At 36.5% G+C, this 27964-nt stretch overlaps 1 protein-coding gene across 1 annotated transcript in view; it reads right to left on the reverse strand.

Annotated features, from left to right (window-relative positions):
* LOC121415783 (fibrillin-2-like) overlaps window positions 1-27964 on the reverse strand; it is a 102866-nt gene that overhangs the window by 50304 nt on the left and 24598 nt on the right. Inside the window, exons 5-23 of the mRNA XM_041609110.1 lie at window positions 25488-25586; window positions 24851-24946; window positions 21703-21903; window positions 20679-20804; window positions 19693-19833; window positions 17046-17231; window positions 15676-15969; window positions 15123-15245; window positions 13945-14070; window positions 10789-10914; window positions 8097-8219; window positions 7097-7312; window positions 6620-6745; window positions 6154-6279; window positions 5447-5572; window positions 4616-4804; window positions 2615-2740; window positions 861-1013; window positions 212-301 (exon numbers count right to left, since the gene is read on the reverse strand). Coding sequence (XP_041465044.1) covers window positions 212-301; window positions 861-1013; window positions 2615-2740; window positions 4616-4804; window positions 5447-5572; window positions 6154-6279; window positions 6620-6745; window positions 7097-7312; window positions 8097-8219; window positions 10789-10914; window positions 13945-14070; window positions 15123-15245; window positions 15676-15969; window positions 17046-17231; window positions 19693-19833; window positions 20679-20804; window positions 21703-21903; window positions 24851-24946; window positions 25488-25586 — 2793 coding nt within the window. The remainder of the gene's footprint in view (window positions 1-211; window positions 302-860; window positions 1014-2614; window positions 2741-4615; window positions 4805-5446; window positions 5573-6153; window positions 6280-6619; window positions 6746-7096; window positions 7313-8096; window positions 8220-10788; window positions 10915-13944; window positions 14071-15122; window positions 15246-15675; window positions 15970-17045; window positions 17232-19692; window positions 19834-20678; window positions 20805-21702; window positions 21904-24850; window positions 24947-25487; window positions 25587-27964) is intronic.

The following is a 27964-nucleotide window of genomic DNA, read 5'->3' on the forward strand; positions in this document are numbered from 1 at the left end:
TGTGAACAGCAGTGTTTATTGCATAGAGATGGCTCTGAAATGCCTCCACTTTATTGCTTCTTTGGCGGGAGAAACAAACAGGCTGACACTTTTCACTTTTCAATCATTCAAACGTTTTCCTTTAATATATTTCTTAACAACTTACAAATTAATGATTGCAGGTTGAAACTTGATCAATAATGATCCTAGTTTCTTGTCAGCATTCTCTTACCATTAATGTAAACAGTGCCATCCAAAAGATCAGGGCGTGGTCGAGTGTCAGCAAAGCCACGTCCTCTTGGACAAAGGACATCAAATTCAACTAAAAGGAGGATGAAAAATAAAGAAAAATACTTGACAAAAGTATGTCCCAAATGAATCAATCAAATTATTTTATACAATTATACATCATTCATTTTTTAAAATCATTCTAAAAGATATGATTGAAATATTCTATAAAAACCTATCATTGCAGGTAAACAACAGTGATGCCAATGATGAGGAGGGGGAGAATGTACATGTAGATATTGATGATAGGGTCGAAGGTGATGATGATGATGATAATGGTGGTGATGGCAATGATGATGATGTTGATGATGATGATGATGATAATGGTGCTAATAAAATATCTTGTTGATGTTGTTCATGATGATGGTGATGATAATGATGATGCTCATAATGATGACAAGTCTCACAACATACTTGTATTCACTGTTTTGTATAACCTTTCATACAAATATTGAATTTCATTCTTCTCAAAGATGTGTGTAAAGATCTGCAAGTAATTCAAAGTGAATGAATACTTCTTTGCTTATTACCTCTATCATATTTTTCAAGATCCACTCTTCCCATTATGTGAATCGCATATCTTGTCAACTTACCACTTCCCTCCTGTGGGCACTCATAGCACCTTCCCTGGTCACCGTAGGAATATCCCAGTGAGCAACAGCATACCGAGTTTCTGTATAGGCCTGGGATAGGGCTGGAGCATTCACCCTCAGAGTAGTCCAGGAAACATTCATAAGAACGAAGGTCTGAAAAAACACCAAACAACATTTGATGGATTTTAAAGAGAGTGATACTGAGGAAAGAGAGGGGTTTATCTAGCCACTGGGGTGCTTATCCTTGTATCTCAAAAAGTAAACCTTTGAAGACTGTGTTTAAAGAAGTTAGATTTTAGAGATATGACATGTGGCAACATGCTTTGCCCAAAGGAGATTGTTTTCAAATAATTAATAACCGTACGAAGCGTATTTCTGAAAACTTTTTCTGAGCTGCCCTCAAAACCCTAAAATTACGTTTTAATAATCCCAGCAATGACAACATTAAAGTCAAAACTGAGTATAACATCTGAGAGCTCGTTCAGCTCAGTAGAACATAATGATTAATGAGCTTTTCTCATTTCTATTTGGTAATTATTTTTCATCATAACTGATGCTACATCTGGGAAAGACTTTACCTCTCAAATTCGATTCGCAGAATTTGGTTAATTCCAAAATTTTTGTTGTCAAATAGTTGGTATGATCTAATGTCCAAACATGAAATATTATACAATTAATGCACATTTATGAGTGTGTTATGACGATGCAGCACACTCAAGGGTATTTACAATTATGCGAAAGCAAGAGGCGCTTGCGCCGAGTGCTTTTGCATAATATTGTGAATGCCCAAGAGTTGCTCGCATCGTCACTAACATCACGAATCTTAAAATGTGCTTTAATTGTTTTATAAAACGGGTCGGCAAAATGAATTTTTCATGGAAATCTTGTTCAAATCCCTCCAACTTGTGTACGATCGCACAGACGAAGAGATCACAAGACTGTCAATTATGACATCACAGGCGTATCTACTATGCGCGCCTAAGTAAGCGCATCAAAATCCTAGCCAGCCTCTTTTACTGAACGCGTATCAGTTTTACGTGCTATTGGAACTAATGCTGCACAAAAATTGCACAGTGCTGCACAAAAAATGCACGACTGGAAGGTTGCGCATAAATAAAGCATGAACACGTGACTTGAATACACACTCACCATTGGCTACATCCTTGAACCCCGTTTTATAAATATTTTTACTACATTTAGCAGTTCATGCCATACCAAGATAATATTTCACAAACACCAATGGTGGTTGGTTTTGTGATTATTTTCTTTGATTAGAGTCCAACATCAAACTGCAATTCTTCACATGTGCTCTTGCTATGTTACATCACAGACATTTCACGTCAAAAGTCCAAGTCCATATGCAATTGTAGATCAGTCACAAATATTTGTTATATCATTTACATTTATATAAATACTGCAAACAATTCTGTCACCTTTTGTTGCCTTGCATTTATTTTGCCATTGATTCTCTTTTTAACTTCAATCACCGGGAGTCACTTATTCAGTTCTAAGCAACAAATAATATTCCTTCCAATGATAGAGTGCCTATATAACTTTTAATTGTACTGCATTAAAGGAAATTTATTTATTTGTACTGCAGTAAAGGAAATTTATTTTCAAATGGTTGCAAGAAAACATGCAGCATATAAAACACAACTTGCAAATCAGTGAATGGGACAATATGAACATGCAAAGCATCCCCCCGAAAAGAAAGGAAATTCATTGAAAACCAGCATCTTTACTGGGTGACTCACCAATACAGTTTCTGCCTGATGTATCAAGGGTGAGACCCTCTTCACACACGCAGCGGTAGGATCCCATGGTATTCTCACAAAGCCCATTGTTGCACACCATTGGGTTGAGTTCGCATTCATCCAGATCTGGAGGAAAGATAAAAGATTATGTAATAATAATAACAATATGGTCCATTTCGGCCGTGATCTGGCAAAACTACGTAAGTCATTGTTTGGCGTTTTTCAGTTTTTTAGTGTTTCTTATAATATTGAATACGCTCTTTCATCTGTCAAAATTTCAAATTCTAACTCCAATTATTTTGGGAGATTCGAAACCCAGTTTTTGTAAAATTCTCTAAAAAATCACTAAATTTAAAAGGCAGAACTACGTAAGTCGACTTACAAAAGTAGTTTTTCAAGCTTTGACGAGAATTAAAAGGCAAAACTATGTAAGTCTACTTACGTAGTTTTGCCAGAACAATAGCCGCAAAAGAAGAAGGTGATTTATCAGGCAAAACTACGTATCTCCCAAATTCTGCATTTTACCGGTCGCTTTTTTAAAACATACGCACTTTTGCCTGATAAAATCGATGACACACTTTTTATCAGGCAAAACTACGTATGTTCTAACATATCAGGCAAAACTACGTATGTCACAAGGTACGCGGCCGCATGGCAAATGTTTATCAGGCAAAACTACGTATGTCACAAGGTACGCGGCCGCGTGGCAAATGTTTATCAGGCAAAACTACGTATCTCTAACTTTGCCATGCGGAGGACATACGTAGGCCTGATAAACATTTGCCACGCGGCCGCGTACCTTGTGACATACGTAGTTTTGCCTGATAAGTTAGAACATACATAGTTTTGCCTGATAAAAAGCTCGGAGTGTGTCATCGATTTTATCAGGCAAAAGTGCGTATGTTAAAAAAAAGTGGAAAATTAGAAGATTAAATGAGTAAATCAACTAGTTTTTGGTGCCAATAGCTTATATCAGTTCCGCAGATCAAAGGAAAACAAAAAAAATCGATATACCATTTTCCACTTTTCCAAAAAAAGCAAAAGAAGCAATGTAAAATATTCAAGCTCGAATATCTCGGAATGGCAAAAAAGGAGATACGTAGTTTTGCCAGATCACGGCCGATTTATATAACGCAGCTACTATGATTGCATATACTTTACTGCGCTTGATACTTGGTATCATATTATTACCCCGGCTGTAGCTGAGCCGCCAAATAGGCGCTAAAAGCATTCGAGGGATAAATCCTACCGGGTACCCATTCACCTCACCCGGGTCGAGTGCAGCACAATGTGGGTAAATTTCTTGCTAAAGGAAAACACGCCATGGCTGGGATTCGAACCCACGTCCTTCTGATTGAAAGACGAGAGTCGTAACCAATAGACCACGACGATGTATGAAAGGATATAGCTAAAGAAGAAAACCGAGCCTACTAGATGGATTGGAAGTGTATCCACATTCATGCACAACAGACCCCCCCCCCCCTTTGAATAGAGACTTAGGATCAAGTGGGAATCAATGTATATGTATAAAAAAAAATCTTTATTTTCAGCTACTGGAGTGCTCATACTCATATACTCATACTCACATACTCATATCATTGTTTATAGTTGGATATAATTCTTTTTCTTACAATCTACCATATGAAAAGTCACCTCTCCAATAACTATGCTACTTACCCGCACATTCACCATTGATCTCACAAATATATTTGGAAAAAATGTTATCAATTGCTTCTGACAAATTCATATCATTGTTTACAGTCACATATTATCATTTTTTTCTTTTGATTTACAATCTACCATTAAAAAATCCAACTCTCCAATAGATATCCCTCTTACCCACACATTCACTATTGATGTCAGAAAAATATTGGGAGAAAAAAATGTTATCAATTACTTGTAACATATTTGTATTACTGGTTACAGTCAGATATTATTCTTTTTTTTCTTTGGATTTACATTTATTTGAAAAGCCAACTATCAAATAACTATGCTCCTTACCAACACATTCCCCACTGATCTCAGAAAAGCCACGAGGACAGTCCCCAACAGCAAGAGGGCAGGCTTCGCAAGGACTACCCCATGCACGGCCAAAGGTAGAGCAGCATTCATCTCTCCTCATTGGTCCCATGATGTCCGCCTCGCACTGACCGTTGCTGATGCGGGTCCAGCAAGTTGCGATGCGATTATCTGTCAGATGAAAATGGAAATTGATTTAAAAATCATAAGAAATTGACATAATTCCAAATAAAAAATGGGTAACAGAGACAACATGACAGAATCTTCAAGATGATCTTTGAAAGTTTGCAATATGGTACAGATAAGGTGGAAGAGGTTTACAGTTCACCATGTGGATAATCATGAAAAGGATTGTTTGGATGGCGGATAAAACAGAAGTTGATGAGAAAAAAAAATGAAAGAGATGAACTTGAATATCATCGCTCCTCATCAAATCTCTTATATAATTACAATCCTTTTAAGGACTTCACCTCATCACCTGCAATGTCAACCTGAAAATTCAGGAACATCAAGATATTTGAATCAGAACCATTTTATTTCACAATATTAATCAATGAATGTGAAATTTTATTTGAATCTTCATGGATATAAAAAGAAATCAAACCAAATACATGTAAATGTACATGAATTGATGAATAAAGCATTTTTTAACTTGGTGAACATTTTCAATGACAATGTCCTATCAGCAAATCATAAGTAAGGATTTCAGAAGCAAAAGGCATTACTGAACTATTACATAAAATTCTCACATGGAGTATATTCAGCAGAGGTATCACATGTTTTATTTGTCTAATAAAGAAACTGGATACTTACCAACACAAATGGTTCCAGTAGGGTCTAGCTCAGTGCCTGGATAGATGCATTCACAACGATAGCTCCCTCTAGTGTTGATACAGCGACCATTGTTGCAGAGACTAGGATTCTCACACTCATTGATATCTTTAAATAAGGTGGAATAGAGTTTATAACACAAATATTGAACCCATAGATAAGTCAGATAGGTAGATATTGAACAAGAACATAGTTAAAAAGATGAGATTCATAGATATTGAACAAGAAAAAAAATGTATAAGATGAGCTATGTAAATATCAAACACATCTTGAAAATGTTTTTTTTATCCCCAAAAGTAACAAAAACACTTGTGTAAAAAGTCTTGAAAAGGCCAAATTATCACATCTTTACTATATGGTTTTTGGTGGGCTTATGCACAACCATCTCAGTGGGAATGTTCTACACAACACAAAAGAATGAAAGAGTACCTTACTGAAAATCTGCAGTGGGGTCTAGCAATTCATATTCTGTAAAAAGTCTAAATGTTGAATTCATTTATAATTCCATTTTTGTTAAATTATAATGGGGAGGGAGGGGGGTACATAAAAAGGTAAGTGTAATATTTGCAACTTAATTTCACTTTTTGTGCATGGCTTGTGACTGACTACCAGTTATGCTGAATTGTGCAATTTATTGTATACTCAATGTTACAGGGGAAAGGGTAGATTACCATATTGATGAAACTTACCTTGACAAATTGAGCTCCTTGCATCCAATTCATAACCATCAGGGCATTCACACACAAAGCTTCCAGGGGTATTACGGCAAGCACCATTGTGGCAAAGTAGTCTGTTGTATGAACACTCATTCTCATCTAGAAAGAAATGATATATGGCCATTGACCCATTTACTTGTGAATTATACCTGTACTATACAGAGTGGGTACATTATTGTTATCCTTAACGTCATCCCTGATGATGATGATGATGATGATCATCATCATCATCTCAAACACTGTCATCATCTTCATCATGACATCATTATCATTACTGTGCTCCTCAACATCACCATCATCATCATAATCATGACATCACCATCTTTCGTTTTTCTTCTTTGAAATCATCTTAATTTGGTGATATTCTGATTATATTTAAGTTTCATTTAATCATTTTCAGAAAACTTTATGGACTTAAAATAATACTAGCAATACTTACCAATACACTCCTTGCCATCCGCTTGGGGCTGGAATCCAGAGTTGCACCTACACTTGTAGTTACCAGTCAGGTCCTCACATACACCATTGTCACACAGATTGTTGAACAGTGTACACTCGTTGATATCTACATCAAACACAATTCATTCAATCGATTAAAAAATAGTTTATTGGAGAAAACAAGTATTGTAACCAAAAGATGAATAAAACATGTGTACAAAGGATAGTAATTCCAAGGCTTCACAAACAGCTACTACCAGTAACATGAAACACCCAAAGGTAACTGAATTTTTAGTTGAAATTTTTAAAGGGGTCGAAGCTGGGGAGTGTTTCATGATGCAAAGAGTCAGTGGTTTTCACTGACCAATTTGTTCTGAGCCAATCAGATATAAGGATTTTAGTAGCTTATAACAAAAGTCAGTGAAAATCAGTGACTATATGTTGCAGGAAATGCTCCCCTGAAGATGCCGTAACTTACTGATCCTCTGGCTGGTGAAGCCAATGCCATGTCTGCAGAGTTGCTCAAACTGAAGGGTACCCTGAGGCGGGCAGGATTCACAGTTGGGTCCCCAGCTCAGGGCCTCGTTGAGAAGGACAGCGCTGCAGCAGCAGGATGAGATGGTCATCTGGCCCATGGACTGGTGGGTGCATCGGCCAAGGTCCCCATCCTGGAAGCAGAAACCACGGCGGTTCTCTGCGAAAAGACAGAAAAAAAGATGAAATAGAACATTTGTAGAGTTGTAACTATCCTATTCAAAAACAAAACTTATTCACCATATGATAGAATGGTTAAATGTCATGTTGGTCTTTGGGAGCCCCACTCACTTCCACATTACTATATCGGTTGTGTTTCATATCATCAATGTAAAAATGTAAAACAATAGTACCGTTGCTTCTAAGTCAATGAAGGGTTACAGTTCCATGATACCAGGGGTTTGTTACACCAGGACTTACATCTATCACAACTTTGCCATTATTCTAGCTTCCATGGTGACCTTCATTGTGATTGGCTGCTGAACCCTGTTATCATGGTAGTTGTCATAATGACAAAGCAACAATAGTTGTAACTATTAATGAAACAGGCCCCTGCACACTGTTTGCATCAACAAATGACATTGTGTCTATAGATACCCTTCATGAAACAGGCTCAACTCTTCTCCTCAATGTAGGCCCCATTACAAAACTATAAACCAAATGATTATGGGACTGATATTTAGAATTGATTACGTCAATCATCATGTACAATCAATGATACAAATCAACTGTAAGATTAATCACTATGGAAGCTCTTCCTTGCAGGGGACCCTGGGGAGCATTTCATGAAGATATTTTCACTGACAGATTTTATGAGCTACCAGAAATCATTGCATCTCATAGGCTCATAGCAAATTGATCAGTGAAATGACTAACTACATTCATCATGAAACACTTCCCCTGATCTCCTTGCTTTCGAAGCAGAACCCCTTTTAGTCACTTACCAACGCAAGTGCCATCTTGTCCTGTTGCGTACCCTACAGGGCACTGGCATTGGTAGCCTCCCAGTGTGTTGATACAGAAACCGAGTGGACATGGATTGATCTCCTGGGCGCATTCATTCACGTCTGCATGAAACGAAGAAAGAAATGATGATGATCAATAATAGTATACAGACAATGAAAAAAATTGAATATTTTAAGTAATTTGTCGTGTTGGTGCAAGAATGCCATTAACACCACATTTTTGTGCATTGCATGCATGCAAAACACCCTTAGCAGCATGTATAATTGCAAGGCATAAGGGTGTTTCTGCACCAATGCTGTATGCGACAATGTTTTGCAAAGGGTGTTCTTGCACAGACACAACAAATTCTTCAAAATTTTCGTAATGTCATCAAATGGGCATAGTCTGAAATTGAATAGATGCATCTTGATAAGGAAATTACATTGAACCTTTTCCTATCTTTCCATTTAAATACCACCAATACAGTCTGTAGGGCCTGACCTTTGCAGGATTTTCTCCAAAGTTGTAGGGGCTTGGATGAGAAAATATCACATACATTGAAGGTGGAATAAGTTCCCATAATTTACAGGTATATTCTTGTGATAGAGCCGGATCGAGTCGGTTTGAACAACCTACAGATCAGAGGGCCATTTCACAACGCTGTTCGTAAATTAAAAGTGATGCATGACTGGTGACCTTTCTCGTGCTACGTGATATGAACTTATAGCTGACTTAGCATTTAAGAACATATTCAAGTTGTTAGGACAACAGAAGTACATGTACATTGTGAGAGTGGAGAGAGTGGTGTGTGTTGTGTGTGTGAGGCAAAAGAAAAAAGAAAAGATAATACTAATAAAAAGCAAGCTTGTATTTAATATGGAATAAGCATTAGCAGAGGTTGAGACATCTCTATATAAGGTGGACTTTTTTTTTGTTCTTGTACAACAGTTGCTGATATCAATACCTCTTTGGGGTTACTAGGTCTCCAGGCAGCTCATATCAATTTGCAACTAGCATTCCAGACTCATCCCAGTAGCTTATATAGGTCAAAGTTCAAAGTGATTGACATGAACACAAAAGCTCAAGCCCCCTTCTGTCTTCTTCACTTTCTCATTTATTCTGTCTCTCTGAGGCTTGCGTGCTCTCTCTCTATCACGACCTGCCACTCTCTTTCTCTTTATCTATTTTTTTTCTCCTCTCCCTCTTTCCTTCTCCCATCTTCTTTCCTTTAAGTATATATCTCTAGCTCTGTATCTCTGCCTCTGTCTGTATTCACATGTGGGCAACATCTTTTCTTCTTCTTTAAGCTCACTCCTCCTCTGCCATCCCTTAGCTTATATGTTTTTCCTCCCTTTCACCCCGTCTATCTCTCTCTCTTTCTCTTCCACACAATATTTTTGTCTCCTCCCATCCCTCTCTCTTCATCTCTCCCTCTATCCCTTTTTTAAAAATTTCCTTTTGGTAGGAGGGCAACAATAAAAGACAGTCTATAGAGAAAAATGAATTGGGATATTGTGTGGCCTGCTCAAAGAGGTTTAAACATGTAGTGTAGGGGTTCATGGCTATACAAAATAAACACAATGTACAATGTTTTCAATAACAATGAACTCAACATTTTGTCACATCTGTAAACAAACACTATCCTAAATTTATGGGAACATGACATCTATGACCTTCATGGCAGCCTATCTTCATAACCACTAAAGATATTCACATAAAGTTTTGTACTTGGGGAAATTAAATTTACATTTGGGCATTTTCCCCAAAGCCTTTTTCTGTATTGCAAACCTGATATCCATATAAATTTTGTAAAAATACAATTTTTGGTAAATAATAGGGGCAAGATTAGAATGAATTGTAGCAGAATAAGAGGGAAATATATGGATTTAGTAGTTTTCGCAAAGATTAAATTACAAAAAAATAGTGATAAAGAAAGGAAAAATTGATAAAAGTCTTTGACAATTGTAGGCATGTTGCCTTTGATAATCAAAATAGCCTAGAAATGAAACAGCTTTGTAATTTTGTTACCTTTAATCAAATTTCATTGATCATTTTGGAGTTCGGTTTATTAAAGTGCAAGTACAGGCTACAACCAAACAAAAATCCAAATAAGAATAAAAAGAAAAATATATAAATAGATCCGTGCTGAAAATTTCATTAATATCGGATGTCAAATGAGACAAGTTATGACATTTTGAATTTTCACTGAATTTTACAAAACAATTACATGAACATCCTGTTCAGCATGCAAATGAGGAAACTAATGACATCATACAATCACGATATCTTTCGTATTTTACTCTTTGACATTGAATATTTTTATTTTCTCCTCATAAAAATGTGAACCATTGTATGAAAAATTGTATATTTCAAGAAATAAAAGAAAAAAACCCGGAATATAGTAAGTGAGAGGCATTATTGATCATATCATACCACTCTGTTTTGTAGAATTTTAGTGGAAAAATAAGTGACATATTTAAATGACTTAAACTTTCTTATTTTCTAATCAATTTCTAAAGTTTTTCTAAATTTTCAGTGTTATACTAGTTTGATTATCTCTGTTCAATCATATCAACCTTTTGTTGGGTTGAATTTGACCTTATTTTATTCATATTACAGGCTGGAGTTTCCCTTCAAAACTTTGCATTCATTATTACTACAAACACATGCTGATGTCCTGGGTACACTCACCAATACAGACTCCGGATGATCCAATAGCTTCATAGCCTTCTGTGCAGATGCATTCATAAGTACCCGCAAGATTCTCGCATTCAGCGTTCCTACATCTATGAGTGCCCAATGTGCATTCATCGATATCTGAATAACAGCAGACATAAGAAAAAAGGTGTTAAGTTCACTCTTGCTTTAGAAATATTCAAAAATTGCCTACATGTAGACCTTGTTCATACAGAATTTTATCTATTAACCATTGATAATGCTTACTTTTCATAGTAAATATTGAGGAATAAAACCCCCTAAAAATGAACACCCCCCAAAAAAAACCCAAAAAAACTTAAACCATCTTCTGAACATGTAGAGAATAAAGAAAAATAGAGAACCTAAAAGGCACAAATTAATTCAAAGTTAGAGGACAAGGTAAACATGAACAATTAGCAGAGCTAGCATGATTTGAATCTCGCACCTTGCCCACTTGCAGACCGTACTGCGCATGCTCGCAACTTCAGGAACTTATCCCAGAGGGTACATGTACATATCGCGGCAGTGTGAATGAAAAAAAAAATTAATGGTTATTTTTTTAGCCTGAGAATGTTCTCGTAATTTAACGGGGATTCTTGTGATCGAGGCGGTTTGAAACCACCTGTAGTCAACTCAGAAAAAATCTCATTTCAATTCCAGATTTCACCCCCTTTCTGTGACAGATCCATCACACGGGACAAACTGCAGAAATAGCATCTCACATTAAAATGTGTTTCTCATTTTAGGTTGCGACCCCTGAGGTCACACGAATGAAGATAAAGATCAAACAATTGACCAGGGGGTCAGGTGGAAGGCAACTGGATTGGCCTTTGAATTAAGGAGGGCATCAAACAGGTGCCTTGTCTGCCAATAATGAAACAAATGTTCTCGCAGCATGATTTCCCTCCTGACATAGGTACATGAATATTGCTCTCGTGGAAAAAAAAAGAAACAATTTAAAGGAAAATCTGATTGCAAGGAGTCAGATTAGAGTGCCTTTATACAAGAACAAAATGGGGTCAAACTACATTTAAAAAAAAAATCATAAATATGACCCTTACTCCAGATGGATGATGATTGAATATTAATTTGAATAGAAAGTAAAACAAAAGATGAAAAGTGGCATAGAATTAGTTCTACTTCTTACTTTAATCTGTACAACGTAAACAGATCAAGGTTTTACCTTACTGACTTATTGAGTTATAATAAACTAGGTATAAACACCTTCATGGAGGATTAGAAATTATGCCATTTCAGGTAAGCATAAACACAGTATAAACATACATAAACATTTAAGAAAATCAAATTAAACATCACAAATTGGTATGTTTAAGACAGTATAACCCTAAATCATGACACAAATGAATATGATATAAGAAAGGGCATTGCAGTTCCTTATCTCGCCAAGTCATATGTAGGTCAATATAACAGACATTTCCTATTTTGATTTGCACCCAGCAGGTATGTACACATGTCAGTGAGTAAGTGTATACCTCCTAGATCGCTCTCAATAGAATTGACCTTACTATATTAAGGTCACAGTCAAACCCACTGGGGGATTTCCCCTATTTTTCTATTTACAAATTCTACTCCCCCACATGGGTTAACAAGATCAAGGAAATTTTGGGTCAACTTCTATTCCATTCACAAGATTGACAGGAAAACAGGGAGTATTATGAAATAGGGACTACTATTACTTGCTATACAGTTCTGATTCTTGTTTTTAGTGATATTGGCATTGACGGAATTAATGCATTAATTACTTTAAAGGAGCCAATATTTTGAGAATAACTTCAGATACTGACAAATATTTTGAAGGGGATGGTAAAAGTGAGCAAATGAAAAGTCATGAATTTATAAGCTTTTATTCCAGCTTCCCGATTACCTAAATTCTATTAATTAAAAGGAAATGAAATTTAAAGGAATGTGAATACAGTTTACAGTTACTGTCAGAAATATTTTTAATGATATCGAGGTTTGAGTATTGCCATAAACGTTAATTTTCATTTGGTCCAATACCAATTTATCCAATTGCCAACTTGTCTCCTATAAATTGGTCTATCATTAGTTCGTCCAATATCCACATGGTCTAATTGCCATTTCATCCGATCACCATTTCGTCTAATAACCAGTTGGTCCAATAGTCATTTAATCCATATACCGTTTAGTTTAATTAGACGAAGTGTTGTTTGTGCAAACTTGATGAAAATATAACGAATATGGTCATAGACGAAATAGCGATAAGACAAAGTGATGATTGGACCAAATGGTTATTGGACCAATTGGTTGTTAGACGAAATATTGATGGACAGAATGGCATTAGACTAAATGCAGGTAGACCATGTGGTGAGTGGACGAGTTGACAGTGGACAAATTGGCAATTTACCAGCATAAAATGTGCCACTACACATTGCCGTTGGGCTATTAAAGCGCCCTGCCATTGACAAATCTCCTGTATAAAGTCGACCTCCCAGACATGCTAGCGTCTATTACATAACACCCCAGGCGTGCAGCGGAGTGAAAGGCTTGCATTCCTTCTCTGTTCTGAGATAAGCCATGATTTCCCCATGATTTGTCAATGGAAGGTTGTTTTAATACCTTGTATCACAAAATTTTACATTGAAGATCATTGTGCACAATGAATAGATGGTCATTTTATACAGGTCCCTATAGTTAATGTCTTTTAGAATACTATTCACGGGAAACAAGATATGGCTAAAGCAGATTTAACTAAATGAATAACAACTTTAACTAGAATTTTCTCTGTGAATAAAATCCATTTAATCTCTTGCTGTCATATCAAATAAATAATGAATGCAACAAAAATGCTTATCTCCTTGAAGTTCAAAAAGAAAGATATATTTTGAGTGTTAAAACAACCAGTGACGAAAAATAGGGATTGGAAATAATTTCATGAAGAAGGCAACATTAAGAATTTTGTTATTTTATTTAAAAAAAAAAGTTAAACGGTATGATTTGGAAATGCACTCACTGTAAAAAATAATAAAGGTTCTTTCATATATTCGTAAATTAAGAAAGAGTGAAAAAAAAGAAGAATTTCTATGTGCACTGACCAATGCAGTAACATCCACCTCCTGATTTTTGACAGCCTTTCAAATAAAACAAAAAGAATATTCTATGTACACTTACCAATGCAGTAACGTCCGTCTATCGATTTTTGATAGCCTTCAAAGCAATCGCATGTGTGAGAGCCAATGATATTCATACATGTCCCATGGTGACATACATTGGGATTGGTACGGCATTCATCCACATCTTTTAGAGAGAGAGAGAGAGAGATAAATCTATCAATACATTTACTTCACAAATACAAAGATATACTTCCGATGAAAATGAACTCAATAGAAATATATTCAAATCAAAGTGTGAGTAAATATGAACTCAAGGGGGTTGAATACCTATGGGGCATTACAAAATAACTTGTGATCAATTCCAAATCAAATAGGGGTCCCATAATCATTCATACTTTTATAGGCCTTGCAAAAAAGGAGCAAACGTGAAATCAATTGCTTGCTTGAATGATTGTATTTGCAAATGATTGCTTCTTGGAACAAGAAGTGTAAACTGTAAGTGTAAACTGATTTGCTACAGCCAACATTAAAGGTCAAGTCCACCTCAGAAAAATGTTGATTTGAATCATTAGAGAAAAATCAGACAAGCACAATGCTGAAAATTTTATCAAAATCGGATGTAAAATAAGAAAGTTATGACATTTCAAAGTTTTGCTTATTTTCAACAAAAAAGTTATATGAACGAGCCAGTAACATCCAAATGAGAGAGTCGATGATGTCACTCACTCACTATTTCTTTTGTTTTTTATTGTTTGAATTATACAATATTTCAATTTTTACGAATTTGACGATTAGGACTTCCTTGCCTGAAGCATAAAAATGTTAAAAAATTAAATTCCACGTGTTCAGGGAGGGAAGAAACTTCATTTCACATGACAATGACGAGAAAATAAAAATATTTCATATTTCATATAATAAAATACAAAAGAAGTAGTGAGTGAGTGATGTCATCAGCTCTCTCATTTGGATGTAACTGTCTCGTTCATATAACTATTTCGTTGAAAATAAACGAAACTTTAAAATGCCATAACTTTCTTATTTTACATCCGATTTTGATGAAATATTCAGTGTTATGCTTGTGGAATTTTTCTCTTTTTATTCAAATCAAGTTTTTGTTGGGGTGGACTTGTCCTTTAACCAATCAATCGTATTGATTGCAACAGAAACTTTCAATCGACTCCAAATAGTTTCTTACAGCACCCCTCTTTGAAGCGCAATGATGTTATCATGACTTACCTTCACACGACCTCTGATCGAGAGTCAACTTGTATCCACTTGGGCATACACAGCGGAAGCTGCCATCCGTGTTCTCACATGTACCATACCTACAAAGTGACCTGTCTCGACACTCATTGATATCTAGATGTAACAACAAAACAGGAATAATATTCACTCTATTGCCAGCTCACTGTACAGTGTATGAATCAAATAAAGATATTCAATTCAATGTAATACATTTTTTTTGTCTTCTCATTTAAGAAACAAAAAATTATTTCTGCCCTCTTGATACATATCTTATACAAAGATTGCAGCATTTTGATGGATGAAAAAAAAAACCTACTGACTTACAATAATGAAATAATTCTGGAATGTGTGATTAAAATAAAACATCATGTTGTTGAGGCAACAACTCCTTGTATCCCAAAGTCTAGGGGAATGAAATTCAAATGACATTGAGTGATATTCTGATTTCTGTCCAGATCCAAACTCACTCTATGCAAAAAAAAAAAAAATTCAATAGGCGAAGACTGTATAGAGCTACAAAAAACAAGAACACTTCTTTACTCACCTTGGCAAGTATACCTGCCAGCATTCTCATACCCTTCAAAACAATCACAACGATATTCCATGACTCCCCCCAAGGACACGCACAGACCGTTTCGGCAAATGTTAGGCACCATGGCACATATTCCTTCAGGGCGGGGTGTGACCTTGCGTGGAGGGGTGACAGTGGGAGGGCTCAGGGTAACCACTCCAGGATCTCCTGTTGGACCGGGTCTGTCGGTCTTGGTTTGCCTAACGGGCGTTCTCCTTGGCAGAGACGTGGTAGGTTCAAAACCTTCACACAGTCTTCGGTGAAGTTCTGAAATAAGACAAATACAGGGGTTCAACTTATTCGCCTGAAATTGGTAAAAGGTACATCAAGGAAAAACTACATAAGGGCCTCGAATTTGCCACCCCCCCCTAAGATGCTCAAAAAGAGCAAAGGAAATTAGATAAAGTGCCCTGGAAAATCCCTGTTCACAGCAATGTTAAAGCTTTTCCAATGTTGCAGATTTAGGCAGTAGATCATGAAAAGAAACCCCCAAAATACTAAAAAAATAATTCTTTGCCTGGAGTAAATGTAATGTGATGAACATGTATACATACAGGTATCTTCTCACATCTTGCATGCGAATTTAACAATGGAATAGTACCAGGATTTTTACTTTCATACATTGATTCTGAGGTAACATACATGTCTTTCTATTTCTGGAATATCTGAATTTGTCATCTTAGACACCCTGTCGGAAGTCAGACAGAGCTGCGTCTTTCCAGTAAAATCCTTCAAGTCGTTTTTCATTACCGATCCTCACATTTCATAGCAGACAGAATAATGCGGAAGGTGGGAAAGCAACCATGAAAAGACACTTTGGCTTAAATTCACAAAGATGGTTTTGAAAACCCACGGTTGAGTCCATCACTGCATGGTTTATGCAGATTTCCTGTATAAATTACACTTATTTCACTGCATATAGTAAAATATGTCCAATGCTGATGAGCGTTTTTTTGTCACAGTGCGCCAAATTGACGCCTATTGCCTTGGTAATCCATGCTATTTTAATCATGAGTCCACTGTTTTAAATTAATGAGTCCACACTCAAACAGAGGACTCGTGAATAAAACAGCATATCTAACCATGGTAACAGATGTCAATCTGGAGCACTGTGACAAAAGTGAGCATCAGCATTAGACGTTTTTATACACGCACCCTATACGTGCTAAATTAAGCGTAATTTATACAGGAAACCTGCATAAACCATGGATTCAACCGTGGGTTTTCAAAACAACCTTTGTGAATTCGAGCCTTTGTTTATTTACAGTGGGATTCCTTTTCACAACGCAGCACAGATCATTGACTAGTTGCCGTATTGGTCATTCATCCATGACTATTCTCACCTTCGGTCTGTGTTCGGCAGGGGCTGCAGTCACTCCTGGACAGTCCCCAGCCCTGAGCGTAGTCCACGGAGCAACAGCATTCTAGGAAGCTCATACGCACGGCCAACTCCTGACTACATGTGGTACGGGAGTTCCTGTTACGGAACCTCATGTAACAATAGCCAATTTCTTCAGGAGTGACAGGGGCTGTAAAAAAAAAATCACAAGATGAAAAGAGAAGAGAAGGAGGAGAATGAAAAGGAGACTTGTGTAACAATAACAAATTTCTTTGGTAGTGACGGGCTATTAAGAAACAGATCATATATAATTATAACAATAATATTAAAGAGAAGAAGAGAATGAGAACAAGAAGGAATGTTACATGTGGTATGCAAATTCCTATTACGGAACCTCATGTAACAATAGCCGGTTTCTTCAGGAGTGACAGGGGCTGTAAAGAAAAAAAAAACAAGATGGAAAAGAAAAGAAGAAGAGTAGAAGGAGGGCAATCAGAAGGAGACTTATGTACAGGTAACAATAACAAAAATTATTCCGGAGTGACAGGGGCTATAGAGAAACAGATCACATGATTATCAAAATAGTACATATAAGAGAAGATGGGGAAAGAGAAGAATGAGACAGATTGTTGTGTCCCAGGGTCTTACCATGAAGTTGGGGTTTGAATTGTGTCATTTCAGCATAACTCAAGACTGATTGTACTATACGTTTATTGTTCGTAGGCTTAATACATTTATAAGACATACATTTTACTGGAATTTGGGGCTATTTAGACTAATTTTCCGTGAAGTTACTAAGCAAGGTAGAGAATGATGCCATTACAGGCACATGGTGTCCGTGTAGCATCGGGATATTTACATGCACATTTGGTTATTTATTATTATTATATGTTTGGCATCTCCTGTGCCTGCGAGGAGAAAAGCGAACTGAATCACTATGACCTGCAGGTCTCTTCTCCCGATATAACTGATTGGGGGAGTGCAGGTGGACCACTGCACCGGGGTTTCCCGATACTCTTATGCAGTGAGTTCTTATATAGTGCAAAGGTGGTGAATCTCCTCTCACAGGGCCTCTATTTAATGTCCTATTAAAGTGAAAATATTGCAATTAAGTTGACCAACACCTGATGCACATTTAGATAAATACCTCAGATTTCCTTCACATATAGTTCTATTTTCAAGAGAAAATTTTAAAATTGCCACTATGTGACATTTCAAATGCTACATGGACACCGTGAAAATTTCAAAATTTTCCTTTGAAACTACATGCATGCATAGGAAATCTGAGGTATTTAGCTAACTGACTAACGAGTACAAATGAATGTATTGTTTCAAGTTTTAGTCAGTCTAATTGCATTAATTTAACTTTTAGGACCAAACGCACAAGAAAAATATCCTCATGTTACACAGACACTGTGTCCACTAAACAGCATTATACACTGTTTTGCTTAAAAACTGCATGGAAAAGTAGTCTAAATGGCCCCAAATTTCCAGTAAAATATATGGACTTAAAATGGCCAACAAGCAATAAATGTACAGTATGATTAGTTTCGATTTATGCTGAAATGTCAAAATTTGTGCCCTAACTTCATGTAAAGACTTGCCAACAATTTTTTTAATGGAATGACAGGGTTGTAATGAAACAAATCTTATTATTATATAAAAATGGGATAAAAAGAAGAGGAGGAGGGGTAGAATGACAGAGGAATTACAGAGCAGCAGCATTCGAGGTAGTTTATATGCACAGCCAATTCTCGATTTCAGGTGGTACAGGAGTTCCTGTTACTAAACCTCATGCAACAATAACAAGAGTGAAAGAGGGTGTAATAAAACAGAAATGATATTATAATGATAATAGATAAGAACTAATAATATTAATGCTTTATTTATTCAGATTATGAAATTCGGTTTAATACCAAGTTTTTTAAGCTGTAGGGTATGGAAGTGCCACCCAGATATTCAGACAATTTATGTTATGGCTACAACCCTAAGACCAGATGACGAGATCTCAGATCTTGTCATGTCTACATCCTGTGGACGATATGATAAGATGACAAGATCTTGGATTTCTTCATGTCTACATCCTGTGGGAGGGATGATATCAGATGATAGAATTTGGGATACATGATCATATTCAACTGATCATCTCTTCAAAAAGATGTAGACATGAACAGTTACGAGATCATTTCATCTGATAATCTCTCCCATGGGATGTAGACATGACAAGATCCAAGATCTTGTCATCTAACATCTCTCCCACAGGATTTAGATATGACGAGATCCAAGATCTTGTCATCTGATCATCGCTCCCATGGTTTGTAGACATGACGAGATCCAAGATCTTGTAATCTGATCATCTCTCCCATGGTATGTAGACATGACGAGATCCAAGATGTGGTCATCTGAATATCTCTCCCACAGGATGCTGACATGACGAGATCCAAGATCTTGTCATCTCATCATCTTTTTTAAAGATTGTAGACATGAAGAGATGATTATCTGGGTGGCACTTTTAAGCTTCCATAGAAGGGCCTTGTATAATTATCATTACCTTTCTCAACTGCTGTTGATATCTTTTGACAGTCTCCAGTCATAAATGCTAGTTATACAATCCAGTAGACATTTATTGACAAACAAGGAAATATACTCACTGCGAGGAATGTCAATATCCGTGCATTGGCGGCCATCTTGACTCAAGAAGTAGCCCGGATTACAATCACATCTGAAACTTCCTTGTGTGTTTATACATCTTCCATTCTGACACAAGTAACCTGTCTGACATTCATCAATGTCTTTCAATGAAAAAGAAGGGGCAACCATCAATATGCTGTCTAAAACAGATCAAGCTTTAACCCTCTAATGACCACAGCTATGTAGATGTGCAGTAAATTAATGGAGCTTGCAAGGCCGGGTACCGAGAGAGTAAATAGTGTGGATAAGTTGTCAGATAGGTGGCTTCATTTCATGAATGGGTAATTTGGGCATTAAAATCTTCTTAATACTGGGAGGATTCATTACTTTATGTTTCTATCAGGAGAAAGCATTCATTGGGAATGGATATATATATACATCCCTAAATGTGAACTAGGTGGAATCTTGACTGTACAAAGTCGAAATCTATTCCTCCATCACTGCCAATTACAAAATATATTACGGTACATATGGATACCTATCACAATGAACTTTGTGACCTCACCCCCAAATCAAATCAGATCATCCTCCTTCCTAAAGTAACAGGACAAGCTATCGCGTGCGAGACGATTTCGATGTAGCTATATATGCTTTCTAAAATGAAGCTGAGGAAAGACAACCTCTACATTCTTAGTGCTCTTGAAAAAAAAAATAGCAAAAAGCAAAACAATAAGTAACTTACACTTGATGGACTTGGGAGTGTTTCATGAAAGGACTTGTCAGACATTTTAACCGACAAGTACTGTTTTATCCGACAATTACTATGGTAGCAGTGCTTCTCAGCCAATCACAACCAAGGAAAGTTGTCAGACCTGACGGACGAAAATGTTGATGAAACGCTCCCCTGGACAGATACATTCTACTGTGAGGTAATGTAAGGTGCTCTTGTGCGCATTCTCCTACACCTAAACAGACTTACAAGATCAGGAAATAGCTGATAACTTACCAACACACGCTAGGGTAGTCATACTCAGTTCAAAGCCCGGAGGACACTGGCAGGCATATGATCCTGGGGTATTAGTGCATTGACCTCCCTCACACAAACCTGGGATCATCAAGCATTCATCAGCATCTAGAGGATGAAAATTGGAGAAGAACTAAGGGTTATCCAATTCCACTAAATGAGATATTCACACTCATTCTTAACATTGACAGATATCATTTGCTACAAGCTGCTCATTTCAATAGCGATTCTGTGAATCCCCATAAACTCTATAGAGGACCTGGGCGGGTGTGTCACAAAGTGTTGTCTGACTTAGGGCCATGATTCAATGCCAACATGCACATATTATCAAACACATAATCTGATTGATGGATACGCGGTAGTGGGCACCCAGTGTGTGTGATATAGTTTAGTAGGTTTCACGGTACACCATGGATCTTTCTTGGGTGATTGTTGGTCCTAAAAAGGACCATCCAAACTCGACATTTCGACAAGTATGTTCTTGTCGTCTTCAGTGCATATGATCTGACCAATGCAGTGAATACATGTATGCGTTATAAACTGCAAATGAAATTTAAATGTGACTCTATATCACAAATAAATCTTTGCTAAACACCCTCTGGTTTCATTATTTGAAGTTTGCTATCAAGGACAATAGATACAATAAAAGATACAATAGATGATTTAACACAAATTACATTGTCAGTTACCATAATAAAGAGGGCGGTGGGGGGTATTAAACTTACATTAAATCTGAATTTCGGGGCATAATTGCCAAACAAATTGCTTTGTGAATCACAACCACATAAAATTCCTGTAATAAACCTCTGAATCTAGACATCAAAAAGTCATCTAAAGCCGAATACTTAGTATTGATACCTCTATGTTTTTGATGATGTTTTTACAACCAATCTGTCAAATCAATTCCTCACTGTTTCATGGAGACAATAAATGCTTATCTTATCTGAAAGGTGTTAAAATATCCAATAACAAAATTAAAAACTGATATTCAGATAATTTGACCCACCTTTGCACTGGCCAGACCTTCCATTAAGAATATATCCCCTGTCGCATGGATTATCAAAGGTATCACAGTGTTCACACTGGTCTCCCCATCCCTGTCCAATGGTAGCACAACACAATGCCTTGGTACAGTGCAGTCCTTCCACTCCATCTGAGCAGATGCCGTTCCTCGGTGATTGGAGGTAGCACACGCCTGTCCTGTAGTCTAGCAAAAAAAGACAGAGGAAAGGATAATGATAGCAAGTCTGTAGAGTTGCTAGAGAACTTCTCTAAATGCAATCCCAAGCATGTATTTTGGTACAAGCATCAATGCACATCCTCCAGAACATCACAATGTCATGCCTCATATGTGCATATGTGACCCCCAAACCACCAATAAGTCGCCAGGTAAGGTTCTCGGTAAATAGCCAAAATAGTAATTCAGTCTCCAATAACAAAAAAAATTTAATAATAGCTTATCTGAAAGAGCGATTCTTCTTCTTCTTCATACTGTGAAAATTTGAAGTCATGAAGTTGAATAAAAGAACATATACAAGAGTTTCTTGGACACTTTTTTTTCAGACTGCTTGGAAGTTTCACTGAGATTTAGTATGCACATCTCATGCTTGAGTGAACCCCAAACTTCAAACTTTGTTTTCTCCTTATTTTTTTAAGCTCTTGCTGAATTCCTTCAATCAAGTACTTGTAATGGCTTTTGCTGGTCAATTTTAATAATTTTTCAGCTTTGGACATGAATTTTCAAGCTCAATAAAAATCTCACTATTCATTTTGGTCAACTTATTGTTGGTTTTAGGGTGGCATATCACAAATATGACTGCGTTGAAGGTTATGCAGATACACTTTTTTTTACAATCAGTCAAAATGTTCTTCATTAATACACAAAAGGACACTGTTTGATCATGGGGTATTTTCTTTAATATAGGCTGACTACATGGAACTTGAAAATATTTTCAAGGAATAAAGAGAGTGATACCGTTCAAAATAGGAAAAATTCATACAAAAAGAAAGCTCCATATAGACAAGGAATATGACAGAGAGAAAGAAAGAAAGCGAGAGCACAATGTGAGTACAGAAAAACATTGTGATCCAATACCAAGTCCCATGGAATTTGACAAGAAAATTGAGGAAAGAGGCACAAGGTTACAACACAACTCTCATTCATTAATCACACTGTGAGGGGTAGCCTTTGTTGAAACCCTTGAGGGAGATAGGGCATAGGCCTATATATTGTGCAAACCTCATAGAGGTCCTAACAACTAGGATCAAAGCCAACTCTGTTACACTTGTCCATTCCCCCTTTAGGGTAGATGGATGCAGTAAACAGCTGTGCATTTGGATAATAACATCACATTAAAACTGGCATTGAGTATTTTTATGGGGAAACCAGTGGATGTCTTACTCAGGAATCATGTTCACATTAACAAAATACTATGGTAGCATAGATGTAAAAAGATTTGGGGGGGGGGGGACCAATAGCATCTAAAATAATAATACTAGACTACTTCAGTAAAAACTTTGTTTCTCATCTTTAGATTAGCTGGATAATTTCAAATCCTAAAAATGTTAATAATAATCAATTGATTTGACTACAATCTTGGAGTTATACTATCGGCATATAAGTTCAGAAACCTATGCTTCACACGTCTAACTTTTCAACCTAGACCTATATAATCATGAAATTTCAATCTACTACCAGTACCAGGGTTTATTGCCACTTGGTCTACACCTAGTTCATCTACTTTTTCGTTTAATCAAATTCGAATCACAGAAAGTGCAAAGATAATAAATGAAGTATAAATCATACATCTAGCATTAGAACCAGAATTAGACTTTACATACACTAGACAAAGTTTAGTGTAGACCAAACAGCAATTAGACCAAATGGGTTTAGCCCATGTGGTATTAAACCATGTCCATTTGAGAAGAAAGAAGTAGGCCAACTGCTTGTAGGCCAAGTGAATATAAACTACTGCCAGTGTGAAGTTGCCATCTTAAACCTCCAAAAGAGGAACTACTGTAGATATGTGAACATTCCTACCACAAGGGTATTCAACACAAATTGATTTAGTTGGTAGGGGCACAGGGGCAAGGTGACTGTCACTCAGTATCCCATTTTGTTACTGCTTTTTACCAACCGATTCCCCAGAAAGTTTGAAAGCTATTCAGAAACGTAGAGTATATGGAATAGCCATTAAAGAAGTAATTGTGATGTATACTGCAGAAAGGACGGACACTCATAGGAAACAATTGGTGGAGAGTCATCCATAGGGCGGAAATATATCAAACACAATAAAAGAAGGATATCGTGTAGAATCCAATGTGCACTGTTGAGAATGGCAAATCTACATGTAATCATTTCCATTTTTTTTCAATGTGGACGTACTACAATGTAGGGATTGCTTGACCACTCTTTATTTCATCAATTTCAAAAAATAAACTTTCATGCCAATGTTTAATTAATTAATGCCTGAATTCTATTTCCTGAAGTTGTATTCTAAAGTTGATAATGAGGAAATAAACGTAATGGTTGAGTGCTGTTATGGTTACAATATTGATGACACTCCCTGATGAAATTAAGTTCATCTGTATCCATGCAGAGTACAACCCTACTTACTTAGGTAGGCTTCTGACGAACATACTATGCACGCACGAAGCAGTAGCAGAGACCTGGGCCTACATACAGTAGCTGGACAGAAACAAGGCTACTGGCCAAATCTATTAAACTAGAACTAGAGCATAAACAAACCTTGGTGTATAGTGCCTAATCATCAGAATAGTCATAGCAGGAGAGCTTCCAATTTCCATCTTATATTTTGTCCTTGCACGTATGGACATAATCTTTACAGTCGCTTGAAAAAAATACATTCATTCTTGCATTCTTGAAAACTTGAGTGCTTTTTACCACAAAGATTCATACATGAATAATTACCACTGCTATTGTATTATTAAAATATATTCACTACAACCGAATCATACATTTTTATTGGCCGGATGATTTTGGACAAGAACAATAATTAGGTCTTTATTAATAAAGCGCTAGAAATGTTAATTTTTATTATCATAAACAATGTTCATTCTCATTATTTAAAGCTATATTAACACTGATATCAAGAAGCATTTGACTTTTTATACAAAGGGTTGTAATTTCTTACCTGTCTGGCATTGACTCCCACCAAAACCGGGAGGGCACGAGCACCTGTTTCCTCCACTGCACTCACCCCCATTCTGGCAGGGTGGATTGCACAAGGCTGAGACATAACAATAACAAAGACAGGTAACAGACAAGTGAAGGATATACCCACTAGCACTCTTAATAGTTTCCTGCAATCAATAGCCCTCCGTGCACTTGGGACACAAGACTGAAATATCATAATCTGCATTGAATGAGACTTGACCAAAAGTTAACTCCTTTTTTTTTAATGAAAGTAACCCTTGCTGAGCTTTGTTGAACCATTGAATGACTCTTTAAGAAGGGTTCTAAAACAAATAAAATTAAGGGAGAGGGGAGCTGAACTTGGACTTTTCAAGCAATATTTCATTTAAATTCTGTTTATAATTGCATTTATTCTTGAATAATTTAATACAATTTTTGGAATAATGTTCATGAACTGTCTGCTGGTTAAAATCCGTGTGATAGAAATTATGACAAGTTTTGTTTTAGGCCTATAGAAAACATTCAATACCAGGTATTTGAAGGTAACTGCCCCCCCCCCTGACACTTACATAAAATATTGGTTAGCTATGATAGGGAAAACTGATACATATAAGTAACAAATGTACAGAACTTACGCGTGCCACAATTAGTTCCTGAGAAGCCATTAGGACAGTTGCAGGAGTTCCCTTGACAAGAGCCTCCATTCAAACACTGTACTGTACATGGGTTTCCACCTAACATGATTAAAAAAGAAGATGCATCAAATTTTATTGCTATATGGTACGGTTTACCTTGTTTCAAATAAGAATCAGATAGATTACTGTCACTGATGTGAAGCCCAACAATCAGGCTCCAAGTTCTGTGCATATAATAATAAAGGGGGAAATTACATGGGGGCCCAGGGAGATTTTGCCCTCATAAAACTTAAAAGAGCCCTGGTAAATTCTAAAAGAGCTCCCTTATTTCATAATTTACCAAAGTTCAGATTTAGGCAATCAGTTGGGAAAAGTAGCCCCTGAAAAAAATGCCTAATATAACATCATCCTTTTCATGTTGTTTGGGAACTTCTGTCTCCTGGTCCAGTATCTGTTACAAGATTGTTTTGGTGCAAGGTTAAAGTCATCCTTACTATAAAGGCATTTTGATATGAATAGAGAAATTAGAAGAAAAAAATGTTGTTGAATGTTTGACAAAACTCCATAAAACAACAGAATTATCAATTTTCTAAATTTTGAATTTGTGATGTCAAATGAGCAGCTGTCAAATCAGGCATGGTGGTACGCATTTATATATAAATTCCCAAAATGTCCCTTTTTTAAACGGTTCATGAGAGCTGAATATATTTTACTTAAAATGGAATGATGTGTGTGATTATAATACATGCACAAGTAGAAAATAATATTCAATTTTTTTCTGAGAAAATTTAATTTTATGGCATTAATACTTAAGTACTATAGTATTGATCTAGACTCTAGACCTATATCTGTAACTTGATAAATGAGGGAGCTGCTGGCATGTGATCTCACAAGATCAAAATTAAAAGATCTCTTTACTCAACCTTTAAAGGATTTTCACTGAATATGCTTTATGTTCCTTCTTGTTTTTTCTTATTAAAATATTCTGTAAAAGCCAACAGGGAGAACTCCTCACCCCTTCTTCATCCCAATTTTCCTCTCGGCTCTACCTGTCCTCTTTCTCCATTCCTGGATGTTTTTCTTCCACCTTCCCTCCTTCTTCTCTCCTTACGAGTCAATCTCGACTCTCATCATCCTAATTTTCCTCCTCCCATGCCCCTTGCCTTGGCTTTGCTTCACCAACCTATCCCCATTTCCCTGCACTCCTAGTACCAATGAGGTCCAAACATTAACATGTATGGACCTCATAGGCGACATTACCCAAAAATATGGGTTAGACAATGCTGTTCTGATTTCCAACCCAAGACTTTGGTAAATGTACGCCTTAATACAAATTGGAGTTACGTGATATGACTTTCAGTTGTTGGGGAGACATTAAAAGTATTAATTAAGTAGTTCAAATTAAAATATATTATCATTAAACTTACATTTCAGGCCCTTTTTGTTGATTTTCGGTGAGCGTTCCACACAGCTGCGACGAGTGATCAACTCCGAAGTGATACGCGAACTGGTCAGCTGATCGGTCAGGTGATCGGTAGATTATCTTTTTGTCAGACGTTCATAATTTATGTAAAGCGTATCAATCTTCAGTATCTTGATTCCAAAGTATCAGTATTGCAGATAAATGTCATTATTGATTGGAATCAGTGGCGGATCGGGGGTGGGGGTGGGGGTGAGCATTTCTGCCCGATCCCCCTATTGAGATTTGTAGTAAATATTTTGGAATTAAATACGTTGTTCATACTAGTTATGCGACCCCTCCCTTATGATGATCACAGCATTATTTGTAATGGGGATATTTCGTTCATAATTATTCTTGTCTCTTCTTTCTCCTTTTTAGCCTTTTTTTGCTTGTTAAAACCTTTTTTCCTTTTTTTTTTTGGGGGGGGCCGGGGCTCGCCAAATTTTACGTGGGTCAAAATTACCTTCATTTTTTTAGTGACAATCTTTTTTTCATTTGTCCAGTTCTACGCGAGACAAAATTACCTTCGATCATTATTATAGTTAAAAACTTTTTTTTATTTTTCATTTATTTATTTTTTTTTTTTTGGGGGGGGAGGTTGCCAAATATCACGCGAACGTTTGTCAGCTTTTACTGTTTTATTCGACTTATAATCAAATATTAAATGGGGCTTACCACAGTTTTTTTTTAAAGTCAATTCATAAGAATATTCCTCCTCGGGATTTGAGCTTTCTTTCATGAAATATCAATTTTTTTCATGATTACCAAAAATACTTAAAATTTTTTATCGGTGTATGCCTATAAAGCTTTAGCTCATGCGTTGCGCCTGCCATATTTTAATGCTGATCAACTTTATGCTTTTAATGAATTCCTAAAAACAATAAATTCTCAGATCATCAATTTTGTCGCAATCGAATAATTCGATTGCGTCTCTCTATCAGTTTTGAATATTCATAAAAAATATCAGCTCGTGCTTTTTGCTCATAATATTTTGATTAGTAAATTCTTCTCTTAT

The sequence above is a fragment of the Lytechinus variegatus genome, chromosome 5, assembly GCF_018143015.1.
Source record: "Lytechinus variegatus isolate NC3 chromosome 5, Lvar_3.0, whole genome shotgun sequence".
Classification (NCBI taxonomy): Eukaryota; Metazoa; Echinodermata; class Echinoidea; order Temnopleuroida; family Toxopneustidae; genus Lytechinus; species Lytechinus variegatus.